Below are 20,779 nucleotides of genomic sequence, written 5' to 3'. Positions count from 1 at the left end.
AAAAACGTGACCTTCAATTTATAATGGATTTCAGGTGTTCCAATAAAACATCATGATTTTGTTTATTAAATAAATATTGCTTCACAGTTTTACCTAACTATTTGGTAGGCATATTGGTAAAACATTTTCTTATCATTAACGAGTCTTTCTTTGATCAAAATACTTAAAATCAATAGGTACGTATTCGCCAATCTTTATGGCCGATCTGAATATTCGGGGAGTTAGCCTGTCGCATAATATTTACACTCCGCTGCATGATACGTCCCGCTGATCTTACCTGAAAACGTTTTTCACATTAAATTGTGGCTATGTTCACAGCAGCTGTAAATATTCTGTCTAACGTTTATTAGTAGATCGGCCTTAGAAATGAACCTATGAATTGCCCACGGAACTTTATCACTACTACGCTATTGGTTCACGTAAAAAGTGTTTATTTATTTACTTACCTACGTCAATAGTTTATGAGTTATTTACAAATTGATTAAACAAACGCAAAAAAACCTTTTTAAACTAAAAACTTCATAACAATTGTATTTTATGAATAAAAGTTATAATTTTATACAAATAAATATAAGTTGAATAAAATTTGAATTACCTATGGATTTAAAAAAAACATAACCCGAAAACCAGCTGGTTTCTATTATAATGAAACGCGTGTTGAATTCATCAGGTACTTAGCTACTTAACCGCACAGCGATAGTCAAGTGACAAGAGTAATATTCACACTATTTCACACCGCTCCAGGATCCGGTTAAGGAACACATGCTATTTATTTGAACAAGGCATTGCGTAAGAGCATGTGCTCGTTTACGTCCTGATGACGTTGTATTTGTGACGTAATGGCGGGCCCTCCTGCAAACAATCCGTTTTTTGCACCCTTTATCACGGGAGCGCCGGCCAGCCACATAAAAGCCGTGGAAATCCGTTCAGGACATACATTACACGTAACGCGGCCAACTGAACGTATCCGCCACCAAGCCTGAACGCAAGCCGAAAGCGGTAGCCGCGAAGACGTTCGATATTTAAATCAAACCATAGATAAACGGTGAATGTTTTGTTTTAAGAACTGTTGCCTACCAGTGACATTCGTATTAGTGAAATAAGTGACAAATGACAATCTGTACCAAAGAATAAATTCATCTGTGATAATAAAAACATTAAACAATGAGTGATAGTTGTACGTGTTGTGGTGAACGTGCATTAAGAAAAGCACCTGTTTCCTACGTAAACAGTAAGTGATAACTGCAATTCATGTTTTATTAATAAGTCTAATTACATAATTGTGGTAAATTTTCCTCAAGTATCGTAATCAATAAAGGAAAATATTAACTAAATCCTATTATTATTAAAATTAAAACAAATGATTTAATACTGTTAAGTATGCATCAACATCAAGTGATAACACATTTACCGAATGAATAATGGAATTTTATCGATGACCTAATTTTACTTTGTATCTAGTTTTAGAAATTATTTAGCTAATTCGTACATTTTTTTGTTAAAAAAAAAAAAATATTTTTCGTGATAAGATAAAAAACCGCAACGTCATTCAAGCGGAGTAATGTTACGGCAAGTCTCGAATACAATCTTAAGCACCTAATTTCTCACAGCAAGCTCGACGACTAAAGCCTACAATTATTTACAAACATTCTACTATTTTAGTCACACTTCGTGTAGCGTCTGTTGACAGTTTCATAGTCTATGGTATTGGGGTTAAAGTATAAGTTAGGATTGTACGGGGCGAGCATGATTTATATTGTGGCGGGAACAATACTTGAATGGCGAAGCTTAGGCGCGGAAGCCGAGGTTTACGGTAAACCTAAATTAACTGAAACTATGTCGGTTATTCTATTCCATTTGGACAGACGAAGAGATTGTAATAACTTACGATTGCTTATTAAGAGAAAAAAAGGCAATTTTTAATGTATTTCTTTAGGTGCGACTTGAGAGTAACTCAGATCTTTTTTCGAATAAAAGTAATGTTCCTATATCACTTCCGCTTAAAATGGCCGCCACACAGAACAGCTGTTTTATAGCCACCATATTTGTCGAGGTATTTTTCAATACCACGTAGTTTAGGTAGTGAAATAGATTAAAAGCTCAATCTTTTAATTCTCTATACAAGTAAGTTTAGTAAAATTAAGTAATTTAAAAGGTAGTAATAAAATTATAGACATATAGACTACTCTACGTACCTTCCCACGTATGCATGAGTAATAGAAAATTCATTCGGAGACTCGACACCGCTCTTGTAGGCTTTCAGGCGATTTTCGCAGTGACGTGTCTTCGCGAAAATTTGGGAAATCCCTGACTCATCGCTAAGACTATCACTGCCATGGAATCCGTAATATAAATTGTATAGCATTCTAATTCAAATAAAATTATATTTTAAAAAGCTGCAGCTAGTATATAAAAAAAGATAAACTAACTGATAATTATCATATTCTCTTCCTTGTTCTTGAAAATTGAACCGTTACACGAAAATTAATGTAGAACTTATAACAGTAAAAACAAATCAAATCATTTATTCAAAATGGGTAACATAGTACACTTTTTGATGGTCACTTGTTGGATTTGTAAGACAATGATGTAATAATGATGATAATAAAATTAATTACGTACGTAAACTTAAAACTACGAGGGTTCCAAAAATAATTTTGAAAAGTTCAAACGAATTTTTATAAAACTTAAATATTTGCGGACGCAGTTGTAGAAATTAGCAAGTAGGTAAAATATAATACTTTAAAAATTAAGATCTAGAATAAAAATGGATGATAAAGACTTTTCGGCCTTGAAGTTTAAAGATTTCGGTCCGCAACCTCCAACCCCTGGTGTACCCTTTGTGGAGAAAACTATCAAGTAAAATCTTAGTCAATGCCAAAAACCTGTTATCAAACAAAAAATCACTCGATATAAGATTACGCTCAGAGATAATGGACCATAAGTGCTTTTTAACTAATAAGGTACTCAATATTCAATACGCGTTTCCGTTTTGCGATAAAACAATTCATCCCTCAATTATCCATGATTACTTTCCTCGGGGTTTTTTAGATATTTAAGACGTAAATCGCTAAAAAACGGTCATCGGGAGGCTCACAGAAAACAATTGCCGACCGGAAAAGCCTCTACTTAAGCTAATTACGTACTCATTTTCGCATAAAAACGACTAATTGTCGAAAGCTGTGTCATCATCGAGAAGGAATCGCGATGGGAATCTCCTGAACGTAGTTTGAGCAAAAAATTACTGTATTCACTCATTATTAATCAATTTGTCATTATAATTTGTCTGATTATGAATTGCGTGTCTCATTACAACCTCGGAATGATAATGCCCCGATATTATTGCATTACAAAAACCGCGATTTAAATCTGTATATTCTGTTAATATTGAAAGACATTTCTCTCAGCGTAAATACAAAGGCATAACTTTCGGGAAGTGTTATTAATCATGGGCATAATAATCCTCTATTGACACTATCAATAAGCGGTTGGGTACAATGCCATCGCCTTGTTAACCACGAGACAAAAAAACGTGTCAATGTAAATACTTGAGGTGCTCGCTCAAACGTTTACACCACAAACCACAGTCGAGCATAATAGAGTAGAGGATAATCTTTATATAACCAGTATTACGACGCGGTTCGTAGTATCATCTACATACATGTGGCATCGACGTAACAACTGTAACATATGAATACTTTGTACGTCCCCGTTGCTACGTAGGTGAATCTGTGCGACTATCTATGTCCGACTCGAGTGTCTTTCCCATACTTGGAAGTTTTTTCTTTTTTAAAGTTAGTTTGCCTTCTCGTTTAGTCCTTGGGTTCTTTTTCGCGTCGTGTTTGCTGTTCACGAAGACAGACGTCGCTAAAAGGAAAAGTAAAACTATTTTTATTGTAGCCTGAGTTAAGTATTTGCTTTATAATAACATAAAAGGATATTTAGATTTATATTTTTGCATTCATGTTCATAAATCTTATAGAAATAGTATAACCCCTCGTATGACATCACTCACAAAATAACTCTCATCAAGTCGCGATGGACATGTCGATAATTAATTTGTCGCTTGGAAATGGCTGTCATCGATAGAATAAATCATCTCGTTGTTTGTACATAAATAATAATAACATTAAATACTAGCTTATGCCAGCGATATTGTCCGCGTGGGCTACACCAATTTAAAACCCCTATTTTACCCCCTTAAGGGTTGAATTTTCAAAAATCCTTTCTTACCGGATCAAAATAGCTATCTGCATGCTAAATTTCAACCCTTTCAGTGATTTGAGCTGTGAATTGACAGATTAGTCAGTCAGTCAGTTGGTCAATTAGTCACTCAGTCAGCTTTTCCTTTTATATGTCTAGATTATTTATTTATAGCACCCTCCAAACAAATTGAGTTTGTTTCTCATTTGAATACTAACCAATCAAACTCAATCAAATGTAGATACCTCTAGAAATGAATATCTGTATTTGTAGTTTTCAGATTTCTGTAAAAATCAAACCTAGCGTCAAATGTTACCTTCATTTAGTCTACCAGGTAGGCTATGCAACGGTTATTTTTCTTTGATTTTACGTCAACATAGCCTAACATTGTACATAATCATCGATTCAGGATCAATCCGAGAGTTCCTTTACTCTAGTTCACATAGAGGTCAGTAGTGAGGGAAGATACGCAAATCGCATGTCAATTACGCAAGTGTGAGCCAATAGATAAAGAATTAGCGCATTATCGCTTGTCTGTATATCTACTATCTACCGGTACCGATTAAAATATTTGTGTTGGTGTTGAGGTTCACACGTGCTTGGGCCGAGAATCGCGACGCCCGATAAAGTCGCTGGATAGACTCATCGATGAATCACCACCAACTCTAACCGAATAATTGTTCACTTGCACAAGATGTAGAAAGCGAATGGCATGGAGCTTAGTATTCACCGAAACTTTTTTATAATGAGACATGTAAACTCTGATTTTTTTTTATTCGTACCTACTTTAGGTACGTACGAATAAAAAAAAATTTGATTAAGTAAAGCTTTTTTTTCTAGGCGTGACTTAGGAGTAACTAAAATATTTAAAAATATGGCTGCCAAACAGAACAGCTATTTAGAGGCCACCATTTTTTATCAACTTATTTTAAACTAGCAAGTAGGTATAGTTAGTGCCCATTCATTTTCCAAACTAACATGACAGTTATTTTTAATTTCACAACGTCAAAAACTTCTAAGTACAAGCACAGGAGCTTACACTTTTTGGAAAATCATTTGCATTGAGTCAGACTTGCAGCTTTTAATCAGAAGAATTTGACCAAATGACCATGACCTAGGTTACAACAGGTTTAATAGTCAATTTTCCTCCATCAATTATTATCATTAATCATACGTAAGAATTGCCGCGTTGGGAAAGAAAACTTTACTGAAAACGAGTCACCCAACCCGGTTCAACCTTACATGACCAAAAAACGTATAATTCATGTACAATAATTTGATCGATATTAAGTAAATTGATCTCCAAAAGTAAGAATTGCAAACTCCTTAAGAAATGTGAAATTAAAATTTATTGTTCAATATTTCGCAAGCATTACATCGTTTTTGAATTCGATAATCTTCTTATCTATTTGATAATACAATACTTAGAGATTTCGCAATAATATATCCTATAACATAGTAATTTCTTTTCTTAATGGTGCAACTTTCACTTAACGCAAAATTTGTTTTCAGCACAGTTTTTTTAGAAGGAAAACTAGCTTATGCTCGTAACTTCATCCACAAATTTCAGTTTTCTATTTTACCCCCTTAGGGGTTGATTTTTTCAAAAATCCATTCTTAGCAGATGTCTGTGTCATAATAGCAGCATGCCAAATTTCAGCCCGATCCGTCCAGTAGTTTGAGCTATAAGTCAATAGATCATCAGTCAGTCAGTCAGCTTTTCCTTTTATTATTTAACTAGCCCGGCGTGTGCTACTACGCTAAACAAAAGAATGTGCCTAATGCATTGTTTTAGTTGTCCAAAACTAACTTCGCATTATTGCCTTTCTAATTAAACCGGGCACATTGTTGATGGTTTCATAGTCTATTAACAGACATAGATAATTTTTTTTTTTTCAGTTTTATATATTAGGATAAATTACAACGAAAGTCGCAAAGGACGTCTCCGGGAGGGTCGCTCTCCGCTTTCCGGCGCGTGTAAGGGTTTTCGCATAGTTTGACCGGCTATTTCATATACGGTGCCGCATTTCGGTGCTCATTCAACGAGCGACGATTGCTCGCGCGCCGGTCTCGCACTCGCTCCTCGCGGTCTCGGTGACACTCGACGAAACTTCGTAACCCAGAATATGAGTGCGAAATACACAAGCAACTGACAGTGGATCCTGAATAAGCCCCCTAGTGTGAACAAGTGCTTTCGTCCTTCGAGTGTTTTCAATTTTCATTCAGTGCTAACAGTTCTTCAGTAACGAATATAAATTTTTATTTTTTCGATCGTTTCGCTAATCGGAATTATTTTGACAAATGAATATGGACTTGCCCAAAGGAGCTACATCAATGCACTGTTCATGGATGTCTTTTTAACTGGTGTGTGATTTTGAATATGAGTTTTGTATTTTATAATGAATATACCTACTTAATCGATGCCGGTCAGACGACAGGCCAACTCACGAGACGTATCGGCAGCTGACACATGGCGGTAGATTAAAAAAAAAATTACAATAATAAAAATTATGTCAACAAACTCTTTAATCATTGTTGGTATCAATATAAAATTAATTGACCCATTACTAAACCTAATCTACCTACCTGCAATTTGATTAAATACATTGTATCTCAAAGACATTGTAGGTTGCAGACACCTACTTGTCAACAACATTGAAATGAAACATTTATAAACATAACCCTATATTAAAACATTAAAGAACTTAAAGAATTAAAAGTAACTTAAGTAACTAAGTAATAAATAGAACATAATTATTTCAATTACTTATAATAATAGTCTTAATAAGCCGTGATGCCAAATATGCTATCAAAACATAAAACATAATTGGATGTTATTCTTAAATCAGCGGACTAATTCGTTTCACGAACGTTTTCGGCATCAAACAATACGAATCTTCGATATAGCCTACGAAGCGTTTCGTGTGGGAATGTACAACATCCCATCGTCGGCTCCCCATCAAAGGCATCTTCGCTGAAACGCCCGATGACATCCGATACTGAGCACCGTACCTTTCCAAACTCGATTGATTACCTCACATACTTTTTTGGACACCGCTAATTATTATTTGATACGTACCCAATTTGCTTCGGTTCTATATTAAGTCATGTCTATAGTTTTGGAATTAATTAATCTAATGTAAATTCGTAATAACAAAAAGTGTACAGATGTAGGATTAAAGTTGACATAAAATCAGTATGCCGTGTAACGATAATAGCCGGGAAATCCCAGTGGAAATAAGTGTAGCCTAGTATCAGGTTTTCGTGGTAATATACGTAAGCATTGTTTGATCTCGACAATGCATTCGATATAGATATAGAAGTCAGTGATCACACACAATGTGGTTACAGAGTATAAAAACCTGGCAATGTAAACCTCGGCACTTAGCAGTTTACCAACATTTCGCGCATCGCCTATTTTTATCTATGCACGTAAGGCCGTATTTACTTAACATACATTCAATTGTCAACGACTCGGATTGACCCAATGATTCACTGACCATAAGCCACGGCTTATCCTCGTTTGACGTAACAAAGGTAACAAGTTCCTGTAATGAGCTATCGTAATATTTTATTGACGTTTATATTTTAATGGTGTTCGCTGAACTAGATCGTTTTTCCATCAATTCCAATAAATATATTTTCCACTAGCTGCCATTGGAAAATTCGATTCCTAATAGGATAATTTGTCTCACTTAACTTTTGTTATATGTATGTATGAACACTTAAAATGTGTACAAATGTGTTGTAAAAGGGTAACTTTCTACGTTTTAGCACCTGAGGCAGACAAAGCTGAGCGCTTCAAACTTGGCGATGTTTCTCTTTTAAAAGTTGAAGCAATGTAGAATTGCAAGTCTGTTCGAACATAAAATATGTTTTATGACGCAGGCGCAAACATCAAACCCCTCAATAACGGCCCGACGCTAAATTGAAGTGAACACGTATGATTTCTTCACAATAGCACCTTGAATCTTTGACGCTTCTGATAAAAAGCTACTCAAAATTCACGTTTTCCAACGCCAAAAAACTGGTCCACTCAACTGGCGGAGTTGATCAAAAAATTACGTGCGCCTCCCGACCAGGGGCTAATGGTCGTCGAGAAAGTAGTCTGAAGATGAAGATTGTACGAGCACTTTGTGCACATAATAAATGTGCGTCGTAGAAGTGCGTTTACCATAATCACGAAGCTTATTATTTTTTATGTGACTCCTCGACGACTCCCGCCCGCTTAATCGGAATGTCACTTGCGTGAACTGTAGACGTTGCTCCGTACAACAATATTTCTTAGCTAAACGTTAATGGATATTAAACTTTCTATCAAAAAACGTATTCACTGAATCATTGGTACACAATCTACTGTTCGAATTAATCAAATTATTAGCATTACAAAATCTATCTGCATTTTCTTTTAAACGTTGTCAATATTAAACATTCATATTTTATTGTTGCAGGTTTTCCCAAAAAGCTTTTGGTAGCTGTATCCGTAGTCATACTAATAGCCATGTGTCTGACGCCAGTCGACGCTCGCTCGATGGTGCACAGGAGGCGACACCAAAGACGACCAGACAGCATGGCCGAAATCACCAAAGACGACACGATGAAACGACCAAAAAACTCAAGCACTGAACAGTATAGGAATGCTACAAGGAAAATTAAACATAAGCTACGCAACACAAAAAGATTCTTCGACCAGGATCGAAGGCGTTTAAACGAAACGAGAGAATACAGGGACGGAATGCCTGCTTGGTTGCCGGCGGTTAACTTCGTCGACATCCACTTCCACGATTATAGAACCTCACGGAAAGCTGGAAAATCAATCTCAGAACGAAAGGTGAGCTTTTGCATTTGTTTTTCATGTTGTAACAATATTTCGATCAAGTCCTGTCTCGTTGACTGATGAATTATCATTTAGGAATGCTTATGATTTGAAGGCGCTTTTAATATTTGAAGTTTGCTTAACAGTCTGACAGTGTAATTACTGTGGCCGATCATTCCGCGTCTCGAGGGTGCGGTGGTCCAGCCCATCACTCTTTTTGTTACCGTTCAGTGTTTTTACGTTATTTTAATCTATTTTTGCTTTATTTGAGACAAAGAATATTGCGCGTACCAGTCTCACCGTAGCGGCTTAAATAACGCCTCATTGAGCCAAATTACATGTGGCCGCCCTTTGTACCCCGTTCATTTACCTACTTCACGTTGTACTTAAGGGCAATAACTAGATGTGCAAACCCTTAATTTCCTTGCCGCATTTCGTTTGGAAATTGGTTTTAAACATTTTGTACACCGTTATTAGGCTCCCCCTTTTGATCGATATCGCTTCATTTGGTGCGGAATATTACATTTTTTCGAGTGAATGCAACATTTTTGCAACCGATAATTTGAAACAATATTCGTAAATGAAGCTAAATAAACATCAGTTTTGAACATTTTTCTTATAAAGGACCGGTTGCCATAAGGATGAGAGATTCTCTCAAATAAATGTCGAGTCGCTTTGTAAATATATTAATAAGAAAAAAAGTGAAAAGTTCACGTGAGGTTGGCTTTGTTTAGTCGCTGTGGGAGCGCGAAGCGAGGATCCAGTTAAATGTTTCGAGGAATTTGCATAGATGGACACCGACAGATTCCGTTGCGCGCACGCGATGCCAAATGAACGGTTAAGACGCATTCAGTCAAATAGCCTTTCAAAAATATTTTTTGCGAAACGAGTATAAACTTATTTTATTAAATACAAAATACATTTTGTATCCAAAATATCTTACGACTACGTTCTCATCCAAGTAAGTAGTAATTATGCAAGTCTTGGAACAATGATGGAGCCTATAGACATGACTGCTAACTATGAGTCTCATAAGAAAGCTCAGAGTCACTCAGGCGGCAGTTTTTCTACATAGAAAAACAGTCAGCAGGTTGCGAAGCTAAAGTGGCAATGGACAGGGCATATATGTAGTTCGAAAAATCGGTAGACCTTGAGGTCCTATGATGCTGGAATGGCGATCTCATACCGGAAACCGCAGCATTGCAAGATCTCCTACTAGGTGGATTGGCGATATCAAACGAATCGCAGGGAGTCTCTGGATTCAGATGGCGCAAGACTGTTGCGTGTCGAAATCCCTACGAGAGACCTATAGCACTAGACGTCTATCGGTTGATAATGATAATGAATTTTGCAATATTCATACTAAGGCTCCTAATTCTCGGTCAAGCTGATCATACATTCGTAAACAAAAAACTTCAAATTATTACTTAACTAGCTACCCGCCCCGGCTTCGCACGGGTGGACATTTATTTTTTCTATTTTCCGGGATAAAATATAGCCTTTACGGATTCGGAAGAATCCCTCTAAGTAATGGTAAAAGAAATTTTGAAATCGGTCCAGTAGTTTTTGAGTCTATTCAATACAAACATACAAAAATACAAAGGTTTCATCTTTATAATATTAGTATAGATTATTTATTTTAAAACAGACTGAAGAGATACATTTCTAAGCTGAAAATATTTTTTTCTTTAAAAAAAGATACTGATCATAATTTTATTGGCATGTGTAAAATAAGCTTTTATGAGCTTTACGCGAAATAAACGTCATTGTTTCAAGCCTTTGTTGTTAGCTTTTTCGTGAGTTAGCACTGTTTGTGTTTGCTTAACATTTGATTGCGTTAAAATCATTTCAAACAATATACTCTTATACACGGGTATTCGAACCACCAACGCGATAAGCACAAAATCCATAAGTACTCCGTAACGGAGCTTTCAAAGCTTTTATTATTTGCCGAACACACATCTGGACCACGAGACTTTCTATTATGTATTCATATTGGACACCCACTAATTAGTACACAAAACTTAATGCGAGACAGACAATAAGTGTGTAGTGTGTCAACTGTGTACTTTTGGTATCCGATGTCCTTACCCACACTCCACAGAGAGCTCTCAACTCGCTCTACGCATCGCATGTTATCAACAAAATTATTCTTTACATACTAGTTTAATCTCAGCACTTCATCTAAATGTATATTATACCTATATTTCTAATAAAAAAAGGTTTAAGATTTTCATAGACTTCATGACATAAAATCTAAGATATATCAATAAATAGCTACCTTCACCCTTTTGGCTTTAACTTAACTGGCTACAATGCTCAAATATATATGTAGGTAATGAAATATTGAAATAGAATGACTGCATTCTAATCTTTGCTCATTAATGCACAGACAATAGACACACTATGCTCTCCCATTTGTCTAAAAAAGGTACGAGTTGGTTAACGAGTACATTTTGTTTCTTTATGCGACAAAAACTTAGAAATATGACGATTACGAGAGTAATTTTGATCGACTTACAAGTTTTTTTTTTAAATTAATATGGTAGGTGCCTACTTGATTTTTCACTTCATTTCATTTATTTGTTTGCTTTCATTACATTGATTGATGGTTTAAGCTTAAAGCTACATATACCTACTCATACACGAGGCCTTGTCTGGGCATTATTTGATGTTTGCATTAAAATTTAATATATAATTATGAACAATATTTGATGTCTGGATCTTTCGACTTATACTGACGACTTATCTGAAGCTGAGATGTATACTCTTACCTAAGTCTGATCTAGTCGAAGTAAACTCTATAAATTTCAGTCTAACTCTTGCATCTCTATCGCGCGTTATGGAAACGTACCTTTTCCTTTGCATTTCGATAAATTAATTTCTAACATGCGCGTGTAGAGTCGCCCAGTATCCATGTCAATGAATATTAAATATTTCTTGTGTATGTTTCGACAGTTCGTCAATGCATGCCCACTTAAGAAATTCAAATATTTAACTTTGGGCAAAGGAAAGCGTTAGAATTCAAGTGATCTTAGCATCGCTCGGCCGTAGTTGACTTACGAACAATTTAAAAATTAAATACAGCTTAAATGAGACGTTAAAACTGAGGGCTTAGCTAAAGCATAGTGTGGACTCCCGATTTGAAACATTGATAATATAATCACCTACATTAGAAAAACCGGTCAAGTGTTAGCCGGACTCGCATCGCACACGAAAAGTTCCGCACGTACAAGATTAAGTACTTTTTAATTTAATTTAATTTAATTTATATGGTGGGCATTTTTAAAGTTTCATTATTTGATTTTATTGCGACAATAGAAATAAACACTGAAAATTTCAACGCTCTACCTATTGCGGTTCATGAGATAGGTACAGCTATCTGACAGACAGACAGACAGACGGATGGACGGATGGACAACGGAGGCTTAGTAATAGGGTTCCGTTGGCACCATTCGGGAATGGAACCCTAAAAAGTAAAAGGTTTATACCTACTGCCTACTCATTATGCCATATTTAATTAAGTAGGTGTACGGCTGTGCGCATTGCAAATTGTACAAGTTTTTATTTCTTCCGAATATTTTAATTTGGTATGTGATAGACCTAGTCTCGGTACCATATTTATTTGAATGTTATACCTATACTAGATAATGTCTTAGACTTGGATTTAGATTTTTAAAAATCCCGTGGTAATTAATTTTCCAAGATATCAGATTTCGGAATGAAAGTTAGCCAAAATCGGTTAGGTGGATGAGCTAATATAATAAATTTAGTATTTATAATATTAGTATGGAATACAGATCACCAAATCGAGTTCTTCGAAACATGTGTTTGGTTTGCATCAGGGTGTAGCTACCCACCCGGTCTATAAATAGATGTAAATCTTTAGTTACGAATACTTACAAACTTGTATAATAATAAAATCAATTAATATATCCTAAACAAAACCGATACTGCATTGTATAAATTAATGTACCATCAAAGTGCCGATTGTAGAAGCTTGGTGAGAACAGACTAAAGGACAGACATTCCACAGGTGTCAGCCTCGAACACTTTCACGCTGACAAGCGCTAAGCCACGTTAGTGTTTGCTCAGTATTTACGATTTAACAAAACAACACGAAATGTTAAAAACACATTATTTGTCCAAGTGAGACGAATGTCGGCTTGTGATCCCGGCGCGTTCCGTTGTCCCACACACGTTCAGGTTAGAGCCAGGCTTTAAGGCTAAAGTATGGCTCATTGTCGGGCTTTCAGCTTTATATTTTAGCTGCGACGCCGTATTTGCTCGCGTTTATTATCGTCCGCAATTCGACGTCGTACTGGATGCAAACTGCAAAGCTCCGAGCCGAGTGATTTTATGACACTGTAAAAGGGTTTACGATTAATTTTAGGACCGATTGTTTAGTGAACGTATCCCTAACTCAGGCTTAAGGCTTTAGTGGAGTACTCTTGTGACCCAGATGAGGTAGACCAGTTTTTAGATTAGGCGGTTTCCGTCTTACCTCCTTCAGCCTTTAAAGACTTTTTACTTAAGTGTGCGCTTATTTCAACTCAACAGGATTCTTCGATAAAAACATCACAAAACCTTTCCAGAAAAAAGTATGGCGGTTTATTCCATCCCATCAACGTTATTTCATTTAATGGCACGGCTTTGCAGATTAGGAGGAGAGGAATGATATCACACAGGCAAAGCCGCCGACAAGTTGTTAATTTGTAATACAATATATTCATCATCATCATCAATCCATCGGAGCCTGGGTCTCCTCCCTTAATAAGAAGGGTTTGGCACGGTCTTGGGGTCTTCACCTTTGGGTTAGGCACTACCACGCTTGCCAAGTGCGGATTTTCAATTTTCAAACAACCTTTGAGAACATTATGAAGAGTTCTCAGGCATGCAGATTTCCTGACGATATTTTACTTTACAGTTAAAGCAGGTGATACTTAATTGCTTAATAAAAAAAACCTAAATATTTTTTATTCAATTAAACTTTTACAAGTACTTACTTTTGAATCGTGAATGCCTTTATTAACGAGAAAGAGCCAGCAAGAAACTCGACGGTTGCTCTTTTCAAAGATTTGATATAAGTACAATATTATGCCATATACAAATTGATTGAAGTCCTGCACATTGCTGGAGCGAGCTGCTGGGCAAACTCACTCTCTTTTATGACTTACATAATCTTCGATAAAACGTGCATAACTCTGAAATGTTAGAGGTGCGTGCCCGGCATCGAACCCCGAGCCCCGCAATTAGGAGGGCGACATCTTAAACACTAGGCCATCATCGTTTGTAATACATTATGAAACATAAACGGAAGCCAAATAAATTACTATTTACAATAATAGATGCGTTGCACAGCGCGTCATCCGTGGCTACTATAATTAATGAGTCAGGTTCATTCACAAGTGTTTCAGGAGAACCAGCTATCATTTACGAGTACTCATATACGTTACGAGTGGCGCTTCATACATTCCCGGAATCATGAATGAGTCCAGTCACACCCCAGGCGTTCATTCATTGCCGCATGAAAATGTCTATCTTTTTTTTTTTTTATTCACTATAGGTAAGCGCTTGACCACAATCACACCTGATGGAAAGTGATGATGTGGTCTAAGATGGGACGCGTTTACCTAGAAGGTGCCTATTCACTCTTGTTTTAAAGATACCCGGATTGTAATTGGTAGGAAACACTGATCGCGGATCATCTTTCAGATGATGACGTCATTTTTCATCATGTATTTACTAATAGTAAATAGTTATTAGGTAATTTTGCTGCAAGTGGTTTCATATCGTTCCTGGAATGATGAATAAATTCAGTCACACCCCAGGCGATCATTCTTTGCCGCAAGAAAATGTCTATCTTTCAGATGATGACGTCATTTTTCATCATGTATTTACTAATGGAAAATAGTTATTATGTAATTTTGTGGCAAGTGGCTTCATATCATTCCCGGAATCATGAATGAGTCCAGTCACTTCAGTCATTCATTCATTGCCGCATGAAAATGTCTGTCTTTCAGGCGATGACGTCATTTTCCATTGCAATTTAATGTACTAGCTATATGTGGTACATGGTTATTAGGTAATTTAGTTGCGATTGGCTTCATATCATTCCCGAAGTCATGAATGAATGTAGTCACATTCCCGTACATTCATTCATTACATTGACAGACTAAGGGAGAGATGAGCGTAGGAGGGTCCAGCCCCGGGCCACGACTCTGGGTCCTCCAAGTCTTGAGACCTCCTTTAGTTGAAGCGTAAGCAAGACATAAAATTCATTTCCGAATTGGCGGCCCCCGTAAGAAATTCAAGAGTGAAAAAGTTATGAATCCTAGTGAATGTCATACTTAGGATTGTTTCTGTTGAATTTAAAAAAAACGCTATTACTTTAATTGTTCCATGAGTACCTAAATCATTTTATTTTTCGTACGTTTTCAAATCTAATAAGCATTTTAATGCACAAAACGTATAAATGGTGCTTGCTTCGGTAAAATTATAGAAAAATCCTCGCTCTATCCTTGGTCGATAAATTATTATCATTATTATTTACTTGGACACGTCGGGGGTCAAATCTTCTAAAATAAAAATAAACATATTATAGAGAACGGGGAGCTCATTTAATGATGCCGCTCGAGCCTCCGACGGGCGTAGTCCATCGCTGATTCATTGCTCCATGAAAATAAATTACTTTTTCAGACGATGACGTCATTCATACTATTAAGTGGTACACATCTAATTACTAGACACTTGTAGATATTATGTTAGTTACAGGTATCATCATATCGTTCCCGGAATCATTAATGCGTCCAGTCACATTCCCGTACGGCGAACATTCATTCATTGCAGCATGAAAACTATGTATCTTCCAGACGATGACGTTATTCGGACTATTAAGTGGTACATACATCTAATTAATACCCACGAGTAGATGTATTATATTAGTTACAGCCTACAGGTCTCGCTTCATATCGTTCCCGGAATCAGTCTCTTTCCCGTACGGCATTCATTACCGCATGAAAATAATGTATCTTTCAGACGATGACGTCATTTTCCATCACGTACTACATAATTTTAGGTCTAATTGTGTATTTGTTGTATGAGTCACTGAGTATTAAATAATTGTATGAAATGTGTCAATATTTTCCTGCCTTACATAACCTAATGTATACCTACTAACATATTTACCTAGTTGACGCTCAGCTGTGACTTTGAAAATCCTTCCTTAGTGGGGCTTACGCAGGCTTACGTTATAAAAACCTACATGCAAATTTTCAAGTGTCTGATTGTGCTTTGATAGGTATGTCAATAACTCAATTTTTATTATTAGATTATTTTTTATGAAAAAATTATTATGTATATTTGCTCTATTATACCTATTTTTGTTAATATATTACCAATACTATTTTCATTATTTTTCATACCAACAACTAATACCAATACCTTGTGAAAATGTGTTTGTTTTTTAACCATTACTCAATATTTTTTTGTGTTTACTGGAAATATTACAATAAAAGGTTTTAGGATAAAACCAAATATTCTACTCCCTATGTAGCATGTCTAGTTAACTTCGGTATGTAGAAATAAATACTTACAATCGTAATATATCAATGAACTTGTAATCGTAATCGTGTTATTGTGGTAGGTCAGACACGCGTAGGGTTAGATATTACTCATACGTAACAACCAGTCAAACAAAGAAAACAAGCTTTGCCTTTTTTAGGGTTCCGTACCTCAAAAGAAAAAACGGAACCCTTATAGGATCACTTTGTTGTCTGTCTGTCCGTCCGTCGTGTCTGTCAAGAAAACCTATTGAAAGTTGGCAGGTAGGTAGCTCTTATAACACAAGTACAGGAATAAATCCGAAAACCGTGAATTTTTGTAAACATCTTTTTAATAAAATGTGTTTAAATTTTCAAAGTAAGATAACCATACCAAGTGGGGTATCATATTATGAAAGAGCTATAACCGTACATTCTAAAACAGATTTTTATTTATTTTCATGTATAATAGTTTTTCATTTATCGTGCAAAATGTTGGAAAAAATACCCGAGTACGAAACCCTCAGTGGGCGAGCCTGACTCGCACTTGGTCGGTTATTTAAACGGAATTTTCTAGTGAAAACAAGTTTTTGAATAGGAAATCTAAAAATAGTAACGCTATGTGTATGATGTGTAAATGCATTTTATAAGTACTCAGAACAAACCATAATATTATTACCTACATATTACTTCGAAACAATTATTCGATTATTTCTTAATCGATGTAATGTAATGGGACTCTTTACCTATTTTTTAAGGGACTTTTGTAAGATTTTTACCTATTTCCTATTTTAATTTAATTACTTTACTTAAATCAAGAATTAACCTATAAATTACACTTCGTTCATGTGGATATTTATAGGCTTTTAAATATCGCGGGAACTCTTTGATTTTTTGGGATAAAAGTAACCTAATCTGTACTTGGAATACAATCTTTATACAAAATAGATGATGTTCGCGACTTCGCCTACGTGGATTTAGGTTGTTTAAGAATCCCGTGGAAACTCTTTGATTTTTCAGGACAAAAGTAGCCTATGTCCTGGGATGCAAGCTAAGATTGCAAGCTGTGCCTTTAGTTAATGTTTAAACAGAAAGGCCGTGAAAATCTCACAGACGGATACACTTTCGCATTTATACTATAAATAATGAGTATTGATTAAGAAAATAAAATCTTTTTTCCTTATAAATACCTGTTCGAAAATATTCTGGTTAAAACTCTACGGCGCAATAATATACGTGGTTCCTTTATAATGTCACGACAAATAAACTCATACAATCACAAATACTTATGGATTATACAGCCTCGACACAAATTGGCTGCGTCGCGTACTATTCGCAATATAAATTCTATAATATTAATTCTAACTTAATATCCTCACGCCATCTTAATCAGTGTCAACAATCAGAACTGTTTATGCTTAGCTTGCCAATGTGACTGAAACTAAAGTAAGATCTAACTTTGCATTCTCGACTTACAAATTAAATTCTTACTAAAAATGGTACAATAAGACAAAATACGTTCAAAAAGCATATAATTTTGATTAAAGCTTTTATTTGTAGATATAAATTGTAGTTTTAATAGCTGAAAATCTTTCATTTCAATATTTTTTTACACTCGAAGCCATTTTTAAAATATCGTTTTTGATTTTTACTTAACATTTTTGAAACAATGATTTGAAGATTAATTTAAATATCCTGATAAATGTGAAAAATTGGATATTTGTTGCTACTTGTTGCGGAAAATCAAAGAATCATCGTGGAATTTTTGAAATTTTCTATAAACCTGCGGACGAAGTCACTAGCATCATCTGTTGTGAAATAAATCTGTTGTATTGAGAAGGTTATAACCATTTACTTATCTTAATTCTCTTTTGTTACAGTTCACATACCTGATGCCGAAGCTACACAAAACCTTGAAAGAATACCAAGTTATCTTCAAGCGTCTGCAGAACGTTCAGCTAGAATCAGCGGACGATTCGTTCACCAACTACATCATCGTCCGTCAAAACTTACTGTCGAACACCCTTGCCAAATTGTACAGCACCATCGCCGAAATACAGGAAAACATGGTCGCAGTTAAGATGCAAATCCCTGCATTTGACGAGAGTCGCATGAAACTCGAATCTTTGAAGACAAAAGTTGACGCAACGCAGTGCCTAAAAAATGACTACATAGCTTTCAGAGGTTACGGCAACCTATTAAACAATTGGTACTCAGAATTCAGGTGTCCAGTCAATAAGAAGGCCGATAAGAAATGCGCAGCCTTCCATGCGAAAATGAAAGAAAAGCTAGGCAACAAACGGTTTAAAAACAATCGAAATAACGTACCTTTAGCGAGTTGAGTTTTGTCCTAAAAATTATTTATTAATTGAATTTCCATTTCCGTTTGTCGCTTGTCCGAAGGGTCGGAAAAAAGTTTTTTTAAACGAAATAATTTTTGTTTAAAATAGGCTTAAGACGTGTTTTTATTAAAAAAAACATGTTTAAAACAATGCCAACCCTACTTGTCCGTACTTATTTATTGTTAGACTAAGGCCCAATTTCACCAAGCATTTAACGCTCGTTTAGTTACATATATACGCGATTTTCAAAAAAAAAGAGATACAAAGAATGTTTAACTAAACCATAGTTAATTGCATGGTAAAATTAGGCATAAGTATAAGCTCTCTACTACCTGAGACGTTGGATATTATGAAATGGTTGACGATACCTTACGTTGATTAAGTAATGGGTACTTTCTCTGTGATATTTAGTATTTTTAGTTGGTAAATATTAATTTATTGAAAGTATTTAATAAGTTCCTCTGCACATCCATTTGTACTTAAGTTCTTCAAAAATTTGACTTTCTTTGTGTAAATATTTTTTCGAATCTGTCTCATTATTTATTTTAATATTTATTTGGACGACTTTTGATCTGTTTTCGATTGACTTTTAATTTTCTTAAGCTCAATAAGTATTACTAGTGGGCAAATTGTTGCCGTTTTAGGAAAGAAAGACTTCTAGCCTATTAAATTAAGGTGCTTATTTATATAAATTTAGGTTTAAGAAAATGTGCCGTTAATTTGTAATGAATGAACTGATACCATGTGAATATCACTGACATTGTGTACATAGCTTTATACTATTTGTAATTTTGTTACTGCAAATGAAAATAATACAGACATAAGAAATAAAATATAATTTTTCAATTATTATTTTTTTGTTTTTATTTAAATAAACTGACGGTTAAATTATTGCCATTATGATCCATTGCATAACCAGTAATTATAGTTACGATACGGTTAGGTATGGTAAAACTTTGTACGTCAATAAAAGCAAAATGGGTTGCATAAGTCAAGATTTGTTCAACCAAAATTTTACTTTTAACTAGCCTTTAACCATATTCATGAAGACATTATGAATAATAACTGGTACAACCCTTTGTTTTTCATTGGTGGTCAAAGTTTAACATTAACGGTAACTTAACTAACTTACTAACCTAAGTTAATTTTAACCACCTTTCATGCAACTGGACATAATTAAGACAATGGAGTAGGTACCTACTCCCACAGGCACAACTCTTACATCCATCAAATGATAGAAAAGCATCCCCACCAAGCTTGAAATTAAATAATATGTAAGTAGTAGCTAAATTTTTAGGCAGGTACTATACCGAAGTATTATGTATACTGTCTGTTAGTTTTTTCTTTGCTTCGTAGGTGTAGTGCACGCAACATTTGGACTACTTCGAATCTGAACACGAGGCTTACGACTGCGCACTGTATTAAAACAGATCCCATTATTAATTAATCCTTAATCTAATGACCTGCGCAAACCACCATGTTGCAACTTCAGATTAGACTACTTTATTTTTTGCGCACTGTATCTAGGTAAGGTACCTACGTTGGAAGGAATGCTCTGAGTCTGTAACCACGTTTTATATGGGACCAGTAAGACTTACCTTTAGTTAGACTAGACCTTTAGTTCACCAGTTGTGCTTTTTGTCATACAGCAAATTGGCGCTTTTATTCACTGCCAATAAATATGATCACACTAATATTATAAAGGCGAAAGTTTGTGTGTATGTGTATGTGTGTGTGTTTGTTACTACTTCACGCAAAAACCACGATGGATTTGGCTGAAATTCGGAATGGAGATAGATAATAACCTGGATTAGCACATAGACTACTTTTTATCCCGGAAAATCAAAGAGTTCTTACGGGATTTCGAAAAACCTAAA

At 35.4% G+C, this 20,779-nt stretch overlaps 1 protein-coding gene across 2 annotated transcripts; it reads left to right on the top strand.

Annotated features, from left to right (window-relative positions):
- The first annotated feature begins 957 nt into the window (after window positions 1-957).
- Window positions 958-19,749, top strand: LOC123870145. 2 transcript variants are annotated; one of them, XM_045913318.1, is made up of 3 exons: window positions 958-1,231; window positions 8,655-9,034; window positions 18,441-19,749. In XM_045913318.1, the coding sequence occupies exons 1-3, from the start codon at window positions 1,165-1,167 to the stop codon at window positions 18,900-18,902; spliced, it is 909 nt and encodes a 302-aa protein (XP_045769274.1). In that variant the 5' UTR covers window positions 958-1,164; the 3' UTR covers window positions 18,903-19,749. The 2 variants fall into 2 exon arrangements, with proteins under 2 accessions (XP_045769274.1, XP_045769275.1); XM_045913319.1 differs by lacking the exon at window positions 958-1,231 and adding an exon at window positions 6,313-6,567.
- The last annotated feature ends 1,030 nt before the right edge of the window (window positions 19,750-20,779 follow it).

Source organism: Maniola jurtina, chromosome 12 (assembly GCF_905333055.1).
Source record: "Maniola jurtina chromosome 12, ilManJurt1.1, whole genome shotgun sequence".
NCBI lineage: Eukaryota > Metazoa > Arthropoda > Insecta > Lepidoptera > Nymphalidae > Maniola > Maniola jurtina.
This window is presented reverse-complemented; position numbering and strand designations above follow the sequence as displayed.